Raw genomic sequence first — 10,114 nt, forward strand, 5'->3', positions numbered from 1 at the left:
TCTCGCTCTCTCTCTCTCTCTCTCTCTCTGGTGAGCACACATGTCCTATAGCAAATTAAAACAATAATAATAATAATAAATATAGTTAAATAAGTAATAAAATCAGATTCAAAGAAGAAAAGTTTACTGTATACAAAGGGTAATTAGAAACAAGATGAGCTTGCCAAGTACTTACTTAGGACAGTGCTGGTGTAAATACAAGGCATACAATAAGTGTTAATTAACATCTTTTTAAAATGCTAAGCAGAAAATTAATTTTCAAATGGGCTATAAATAAAGTAGAATTTGGATACAGAGGAACAGGGTGACTTGGTGGTGTAAAAAGTATAGAATGGAGGATCTAAGGATTACACATGCTGTCTAGTGAGTGACCTCAACAAGTTAAAAGTTAACCAACAGGTGGGGCCGGCAGGTGGCATGGTGGTTAAGGACACTGGACTCCCACATGGCCGACTATGGTTCAAGTCCTGAACCTGGTGGCTTGCCTTCTCACTTTCTCTCTTTCTCTCTCACTCTGTCCCTCTGTGGTCAAATTAAAATAAATAAATAAATAAATGAATAAATAAAGTTCAATAAAATAATTTTTTTAAAAAGTCAATCCACAGGGCCAGCTCCATGGTACAGCAGTAACACACTGTTTAAGAGAAGCTGGATCCCACATACCAACCACGATTTGAATCCCACACAAAGTCAGCCTGAAACACACCAGGCACACAGAGTCGTGTCCAAGGTTTCACAGGCTAGAGAAATGAAGGAAGAGGGTTATGGATGGACTAGATCCTATGGCAAGTATCTCTCTCTTCTCTCGCTCCCTACCACCTACTCTCTCTTACTCCCCTGTGTGCATACACAGGCTCTATCATGAAATTTTTAAAACTATTTTTTTCATTTAACACTTTATTTATTACTATTTCATTTGACCACAGAGAGAGAGAAAGAGGGAAAGTGAGAAAGCAAGCCACTGAGACTGGGACTTGAACCATGGTCAGCCATGTGGGAATCCAGTGCCTTACCCACCATACCACCTGCCAGCCTATCATGAATTTTTTAAAAAATGAAACTGAATCGTTTCTTCATAAGAACTTTATTTACAGGAGTTACTACAAAATTTTTTTTAAAAACTTAAAAATATTTTGCAAGTTAAATACTGTTGCAAAATACTACATATATCCTCAATAGGTGAATGAATAAACAAAATGTGGTATGTACATACAATGTAATTGTTTTTTTGTTTTTGTTCTTTTTTAGTTTTGCCAAAGGAAGTGGGCACTCACTGGAGAGAAAATGGGGGAGGGGCAGATAAGAAGTCAACCCCTGGGGGGAGACATGTGTTTTTCAAGCCACTGGGTCTGGGATTTGAACCACACAGTTGGTTCAGGTGGGATCCAGAACCTTAACCACCACACCACCTGCTGTCCCCAGTAACAACTTCTTTTTTTTAAAAGAATTATTTATTTATTTATTTACTTATTTATTTATTTTAATTTGACCAGAGAGAGAAAAAGGAAAAGGGATCATCTGAAAGTATTTCTTTTCTCTTAATAATTGCCAAAACATACTGCTCCTTTGCCTATACAAATATGTAACCCTCACCTGCTGTCCATTTCGGATAAAAGTTCCAAACCAAGTCCGGACTTTTGCATTTGTTCCGAGAAGCAAACCACTAACAAAACAAACCAAATCACTCACTCCATCTTCACAAGCTTCATTTTTAGTATGATCCAATGTCAAAGCCACTCCAAGGCCTGGCAAGTGACATTCTTCCACCTAACACAACAAAGACAAACTGAACTCAATGTCATAAGGAAAAGGACTAGAATGTCTCAAAAGCTAAAGCATCTAAAGTTTAGAGGAAGAGATCTTACAAAACATAAAAACCCAGAGAAAGGTAACACGTCCAGTACATAGTTGAAATTGCCAACCTCTTTTAAGATTCATCCGGCAAAAAGTTCTTTTTCCTACTATAAAGGCTTTCATTTCATAAAAACAATAGGATCTCTTACCACCATGCCTCGGACCTTGAGGGCCTGAGAAGGATTCATTTTACATAAGAAGCGTAAGGCATCTGTCCTGCGCCTTCCTCCAAGACTTTCTTCATCTTGTCGTTCTCCATTTTTTATCAGACCCCTACAAACTAAATATTTAAGGGCCTCTATTACTTCAAGCTTTGTAAGAAAGTTATCACAAACCATTTTTTCAGCCTTGAAAATCAATCATTTATGCAGATTAGATGCTATAAAAGAAAAGGATTGGGGGAACCAGCAGTTAGCGTAACGGCTATGTCGCTGGACTCCCATGGAGTCAACCGCGGTTCGCGTCCCGGACCCGGTGGCTTAAAACTCACGCCGGGTGCGTGTGCATGCGTGCCCAAGATCCCGAGAGGAGAATGGAGGAGAAGGGACTGCGGCGTGACCATCCCCCCGGGGGGTGATTTCTCGCTTTCTGTCTCTATGTCTCTCTCTGTCTGTCTGGCGAGCGCACGCGCCCTACAGTGAAAATCTCTACCCCCCCAAAAAAAAAAAAAGAAAAGGATTAGGGAACTTGAAAGCATATCAAAGAGAGAGAGGGAGAGGGAAAGTGAGGAAGTACACCCCTTGGGGGAGGTCATAGTGCAACCTCTTTTCTGTCTCTTTTTCAGATCTTGAGCACGCATCCACAGAGGTCTAGTATATTTCTCAAATTGCCACGTCTGAAAATTGAACCATGCACTCAGCCATGTGGGATCCAGTCACTTAACCACTATGCTGCTGGCTAACCCACGTTTTCCAAATTTAATGAAAAGTATCAACCCAGAAGATCAATGAACCCGATCAAGAAAAACAAAGATAATCATACCAAGACACATAATGAAATTTCTGAAAACCAATGATAAAAATCAAATTTTAAAAGTAGCCAGGGATGGGGCCAATCCACTTGTGTGGCATGCCCCAAATCCTAAGAATGGAAGAGAAGGGATTGTAGTATGGTCATCCTCCAGGAAGAAGGGGAGTGATTTCCCATGTCCCCTCTCTCTCCTTCTCTGTCCCTCTCTGTGCCCTATAGCAAACCAAAAAAAAGTAGCCAGAGAAAATTTTAAAAATTAAAATCACATGGGAGGGGAACAAAAAATACAGAGGAAAAAAGGTAAAAATTGCCACAGAAAATGGAATGACATCTCTTTTTTGGGAGCAGTTTTTGCTATAGAACATGTGCGCTTGCCAAAAAGACAGAGAGACAGAAAGCAAGAAATCACCCCCCAGGAGGGACTGTCACACTGCAATCCCTTCTCCATTCTCCTCTTGGAATCTTGGGCATGCATGCACACGCACCTGGCATGAGTTTAAGCCTCCAGGTCTGGGACTCGTACCATGGTTAACTACATGGGACTCCAGCAACGTAGCCATTATGCCATCTGCTTGTCCCTAGAATGACATCTTTAAACAATTCAAAGAAAAAAATATATATATATCTAAAATCTTATGCCTGAGACTGCTCCATGGCCTGGTGGTTAAGGGAACAAGATCCCACATGGTTGAGTGCACGTTCGAGTCCCAGACCCAGCGGCTTAAAGAACAGTGTGTGTGCATATGTGCCCAAATCATGACAGGCTAAAGAATGGAGAAGAAGGGATTATGGCACAACCACATACCACTAGGAAGTGATTTTACCCTCTTTTTCTCTAGTAAGCCCTCTGGCAAAATTTTAAAAAAAGAAATCTGCTCAAGGGAAGTATTTATAAATAAATAAAATAGGGACCAGCAGTTAGCGTAATGGCTATGTTGCTGAACTCCCATGTAGTTGACCGTGGTTCAAGTACCGGACCTGGTGGCTTAAACTCACACTGGGCATGTGTGCATACATGCCCAAGATCCTGAGAGGAGAATGGAGAAGGGATTGCGGTGTGGTCAACCTCCCTGGGAGTAAGTTCTCGCTTTCTGTCTCTCTGTCTCTGTCTTTCTGACGAGCACACGTGCCCTATAGCAAAAACCTCTCTAAATAAATAAATAAATATAAAATAAAATAAAATAAAATAAAATAAAATAAAATAAAATAAAAGGGAGGTCCAGCCACATTGGAATGTTGATAAGATCTTGCTCCACAGGGATGGGACCACACAAGAAGCCTGTGTTCGATTCCTAGTTTAACCTAAAGGCCACCCGTGATGGCATCCACCTGTAATCTCAGCTACTCAGGAGAATTAGGCAGAATTGTGAACTCAAGGTTGTTCTGAGCACCTAGCAAGATTCTGTCTAAAAAAGAGATGGGGGCGGGGGTTGGGGATAGCACATGACGGGAGGCTGAGCCAGTAGGACTATAGCTCCAGCTCGGCAAAATCTGGTCTTTTAAAGAAAGTAGAGGGGAGGGACCAGCAGTTGACATAATGGCTATGTCACTGGACTCCCATGTAGTTGACTGCGGTTCGAGTTCTGGACCCGATGGCTTAATCTCATGTCAGGCCAGTGTGTTTGTGTGCCCAAGATCCCAAGAGGAGAATGGTGAAGGGATTGTGGCATGGCCATCCCCCGGGAGGTGATTTCTCACTTTCTATCTCTCTGCCTCTCTCTGTCTTTCTGGCAAGCGCACACACCCTATAGCAAAAACCTCTCAAAAATAAAAAGAGGGGAGAGGCCAGCAGGTAGCACAGTGGCTAAGGTACTGGACTCCCACATGGTCCATTGCAGTTCAACCCCCAAACCAGTGACTTGAAAGTTATGTTGAGGGAATGCCCAAAATCTCTAGAGGAGAATGGAAGAGAAGGGACTGCGGTGTGGCCATCTGCCCAGGGGATGATTTCTCACTTTCCCTCTCTGTCTTTCTTATGAGGTCACATACCGTATAGCAAAACCTTAAACAAACCAAAAAAAGCAAAGTGGAGGGGAAAGGAGGCCAGCATGTAGCTTGGAGGTTAAGGTGCTGGATCCCACATAGCTGACTCTGCAGTTTGAGTCCCAAACCTGGTGGCTTGAAAATTATGCCAGGGACATGTGCATGCAGGCCCAAGATCTCAAGAGGAAATGGAGGAGAAGAGAGATTATGGCATCACCATAGCCCTTAAGGATGATTTCTCACTTTCCCTCTCTCTCTTTCTCTCTGTCTCTCTCTGGTGAACACATACATCCTATGCCAAAAACTAAAGAAACAAAGAAACGAAAAAGGTGGATGAAGGTAGCCCTATAGTGGAGTACTAAAGCACACTGAAGTGCATGGGGAGCTGGATCCCACATGACTGAGAGTTTGAGTATTAGGCTTGGGGAAAAAACACTAAGCAAATGTGGATACATGCCCAATATCCTGACAGGATGAGGGAAAAAGAATTGTGGGGTGATCACACCACACTGGGGAATGCTTTCTTTCTCTTTCTTGTGAGTGTATACACCATGTGGCAACAAAAAAAATTTTTTAAGAAGGCAAAAGAAGATTTTTCAAAACCAAAAACAGGAGGAAAATTTGTCACCAGCAAACCTGAACTATCAGAAATTTAGGAAGCTCTGGGACCAGCAGTTAGCATAATGGCTATGTCGCTGGACTCCCATGTAGTCGACTGTGGTTTGAATCCTGGACCTGGTGGCTTAAACTCACACCGGACACGAGTTTAAGCATGAGGGGATGGAGAAATGAAGAAAAAAGGAAAACACTGTGATGGGACCCTGTTGAGCAGTGCACACTCGTTCACTCACTCTTGTGGCATTAAAAATATAAAGACAATCACTAGACTTAAAAATAAATAAAGGACCAGCAAGTAGCATGGAGGTTAAGGCACTGGATCCCACATAGCTAACTCTGTGGTTCAAGTCTGCACCCTGTGGCTTAAAAATCATGTCAGGTGCTTGTGCCTGCATGCCCAAACTCCCAAGAGGAGAGCAAAAAAAAAAAAGGAACTGTGGTATGGCAACTTCTGCCAAGGGAGGATTTCCCACTTTTCCTTACTCTCTCTTTCTGTCTCTGTCAAGTGCACTTGCCCTATGGAAAAATCTTTTTTAAAAATAATAAATAAAAGACCCAGGGCACACAATCCAACCTCCCTAGGAAAGGTCCTGGGTTTGAGTCCCAGGAACTCCTTGAGCATGCCCATGATCCAGACCAGCTGAGAATGGGAGTGGACTATGGCATAAAGAACTCTTTGAGGGTACTCGTCTATTTCTCTTTCTTTCTCACAGACACAGAAAAATAAATAATCAGACTTAAAAAAAATTTTTTTTAAATAAATCGAGGAGCCACAGATGGCATGGTAGTTAAAGGTGCTAGACTCCCACATGGCCAACCATGGTTCAAGTCCCAGAGCTGGTGGCTAGCTTTCTCACTTTCTCTCCCTCTGTCCCTCTCTGGTCAAATTAAAATAAATACATAAATAAATAAAGTTAAATAAAATAATTCTTAAAAAAAATCTAACTATATTATCCATAAGAAATCTGTCTCAAACACAGAGAGAAATTAAAATACAGAAAAATATTCACGCCATGTAAACACTAATTTTTAAGAAGAACGACATGGGGACCAGTAGTTGGCATAATGGCTATGTCACAGGACTCCATTGTTGTGGAATGCAGTTCGAGTCCTGGACCTGGTGGCTTAAACTCACACCAGGCGCGTGTGCGTGCATGTCCAAGATCCTGAGAGGAGAATGGAGGAGAAGGAATTGCGGCATGGCCATCCCCGCTGAGAGGTGACTTCTTGCTTTCTGTCTCTCTCTCTCTCTCTCTCTCTCTCTCTCTCTCTCTGTCTTTCTGGTGAGTACACGCACCCTATAGCAAAAAAATCAAACCATATATGTGTGTGTGTGTGTGTGTGTGTGTGTATATAATGTGACCTTCAGTAACTCTCTTAGAAGGAAAATATTATCAATGGCTCCATTTTACAGATGAGAAGCATCTTGATGAAGGTCATATAACAATTGAGTGACAAAGCCAGACATTATAACCCCAGATCCAGTTACTCCATTTATTCCAAATCACAATTTACCTTGCTCAACAAATGCTGTTTTTGTTGTATCACCCAAATAACAATCTTTAGTCACCAGTAGTTTGAGGTAGAAATGAGAATTTTTAGTTGATTTACCTCAATTTCCACCCTATGACCTTTCTGCAAACTAACAGCAATAGGCTAAGACAAGTTCAGCTGCTGTTATATCCGACTACACGTATCACATACTGCTATCTGGTGTTTCACAGACATGTGTCTCCTACCCTTTGCTCCCTGAGCACAGAGACTATATCCTCTAGTTTCTTACTGGATTTTACTGCTGTATAATTCTAGAGGCTAATGGCAAAAACATTTTTTTTGCGACATACGAATGCGTATAATGTACTTAAATTTGCAATGCCAACACAATTTTGAAATCTCTGACTTCAATATTTCAACAATGAACACTAATACATTTTCAAAAGATAAAATCTCAAATAAATTCCACAAATGCTTTTTCTCAGCTCAAAAGAAAAAAAAAGATCCTCTACATGCCCCACCAAATGTCTTCAATATCCCATTTTAAAATTGTATTTACCTTCATTAAAACTATCAGGAACATTGGCCACCAAAAGACATAAGAACCAGGCGCCATTTCTAACATGCAGCAAGGCTTCAGCTACATCGACTATGGGAAGCAAGGAAGGGAGCTCTGTAAAAAAACAAAGTCAATGTTTTTATTATAACAGTGTTATTTCATTGTAGTATACGTTAAATGTCTTTTGACATTTCACAGGTGTCATCTAAAAGTAATTAATGTACTTTCCTTACATAATAAAGAGCTGAGCTATCCAATGAAAGCCACTAGTAACATGTGGCTATCTAAATTAAAATGAAATAAAATGTAGAACAGTTTACTGCTCAGTCACTAGCAACATTTCAAGTGATCAATCCATAGCCACCTGTGCCCAGTGGCTACTGTGCTGAACCACAAAATACTGCACAAAGTTTTTTAGACAGTGGTAGTCTAAAAAGATACTTTCATAAACAACTTTGCACTGTTATATTCTCTATGTTTTATGTCCACAAAGAATCTGGAGTGCTGGTCCTCTAACCTAGAGGTTAAGAGAGTTAGATCCCCAGGACCAGAAAATGGCGTAATGTTTACATTGCTGGACTCCCAAGTAGTTGACCATGGTTCAAACCCAGCAGCTTAAAACACATGCCAGGTGCATATGCATGTGTGCTCAAGATCCCAAAAGGAGACTAGAGGAGAAAGGACTACGCCACGGACATCCCTACTAGGGGCTGATTTCTCACATTCTGTCTCTGTCTCTCTCCAGTGAAGACACACACCCTTATAGCAACAAAAAAGAAAGAAAGAAAGAAAGAAAGAAAGAAAGAAAGAAAGAAAGAAAGAAAGAAAGAAAGAAAGAAAGAAAGAAAAGAGAAGAGAAGAGAAGAGAAGAGAAGAGAAGAGAAAAGAAAAGAAAAACAGGGAGCTAGATCCTATGTGGCTGATCATGATTCAAATCCAGACTCCAGAAGCTTGAAAAACGCGTGGCTGGAGCCAGCAGGTGGTGTGCTGGTTAAAGGCACTGGACTCCCACACAGTCAACCACAGTTCGAGTCCCAGACTTGGTGGCTTGCTTTCTCACTTTCCTTCTCTCATTCTCTCTTTCTAGTCCAATTGAAAAAATAATGATAATAAATAAATAATTCTCTAAAACATAAAAAAGAAAAATATGTGTGGCATGTGTGTGCATGCAGATAATCCCAACAGGATGAAAAATTGGAGGAAAAGGGATTGGAACACAACCACACCCCCTTGGGGGTGATTTCTCGCTCTCTCTTTCTCCCTCTCTCTCAGGCAAGCACATGTGTCCTCGGGCACTTAAAAAAAAAAAGAGTATGAAAGATCACTACCCTGCAGCCTAGTAAAGGAAACCAGACCCCACATGGGTGACCACAATTCCAATCTTGGCCCTGGCAGCTTGAAAAACATGCCTCATAAACTAGCAGCTGGAGTAGTGGTTAAGGCAACTGAATCTGACGTGGTCCACTGTACGGATAAGTCCCAGATCCAACAGCTTGAAAAATATCTGGGTACGTGTGCATACATTCCCAAAATCCCAAAAGGAGAAATGGAGAAGGATCTGTGGCATGACCATCCCCCATGGGGTATGCTTTATCACTTTCCCTCTCTCGCTGATGAATACATGTGCCCTCTGCCAAACTGAAAAGATAAAAGAAAAACATGCCTGACCCATATTTGTGTGTGTCCAGAATTGCAACAGAATGTAGACCTGGAGGAAAAAGGTTTGTAGTATAATGGAGAGTCTAGAAATTACACAAAGATACAAAGAATGGGCCATCTGGTGGTGTGGTGGTTAAGGTGAGCTGGAACCCTCATGGCCAACGATGTCGTTCCAGTCCCAGACCCAGGGGCCTAAAAAATACACTGGGCACTGTGCAAGCCCAAAATCTCAAAAGGAGAATGGAGGAGAAGGAATTGCAGAGTGGCCATCCTCCCTGAGTGGTGCGTTCTCACTTTCCCCTCTCCTTCTCTCTCTGTTTCTTTTCAGAAAGCACATACACCCTGTAGTAAATTAAATAAATGAAGATACAAAAAAGAAAATTAATTCTACCCCTCAAAGTTAATAATATGAAGTATTTGGTGCCAGCAGGTGGCATGGTGGTTAAGGCACTGGACTCCCACATGGCCAACCACAGTTCAAGTTCTGGACCTGGTGGATTGCTTCCTTACTCTCCTTCTAGCTCTCTCTGGTCAAAGTGAATAATAATGAAATTAAATAAAATAATTCTTTAAAAATATATAAAATAGAGTAAAGAATTATTTAACTTATTTATTCACTCATTTTATTTTTTATTTTAATTTGACCAGAGAGTGTCAGAGCAAGAGGGAGGAAAAATGAGAAAGCAAGCAACCAGGTCCAAGACTCAAACCAGTCAGCCATGTGGGAGTCCAGAGCCCTTAACCACCACACTATCTGCTAGCCCCAAAAACATTTTTGTTTTTAAAGGATTATTTCATTTAATTTTATTTATTATTATTATTTTTAAGTTTGACCAGAGAGAGAGAAAGCAAGTCACCAGGTCCAGGACTTGAATTGCAGTCAGCCATATGGGAATTCAGCACTTCAACTACCATGCCACCTGCCAGCCCCATTTACCATTATTTTTAAATTTGACCTAAGGGAGAGAGAGGGAAAGA

The 10,114-nt window shown here is 41.3% G+C and overlaps 1 protein-coding gene across 3 annotated transcripts in view; it reads right to left on the minus strand.

Moving 5' to 3' along the window:
• The window catches only part of INTS2 (integrator complex subunit 2), a 72,052-nt gene that overhangs the window by 55,645 nt on the left and 6,293 nt on the right, over nt 1–10,114 (minus strand). For all 3 annotated transcript variants that reach the window (XM_006167216.3, XM_006167217.3, XM_006167218.3), the window contains exons 5-7: nt 7,478–7,591; nt 2,004–2,134; nt 1,594–1,767 (exon numbers count right to left, since the gene is read on the minus strand). In XM_006167216.3, coding sequence (XP_006167278.1) covers nt 1,594–1,767; nt 2,004–2,134; nt 7,478–7,591 — 419 coding nt within the window. The remainder of the gene's footprint in view (nt 1–1,593; nt 1,768–2,003; nt 2,135–7,477; nt 7,592–10,114) is intronic.

This window comes from Tupaia chinensis, unplaced genomic scaffold (assembly GCF_000334495.1).
Source record: "Tupaia chinensis unplaced genomic scaffold, TupChi_1.0 Scaffold144642_1, whole genome shotgun sequence".
Taxonomy (NCBI): Eukaryota; Metazoa; Chordata; class Mammalia; order Scandentia; family Tupaiidae; genus Tupaia; species Tupaia belangeri.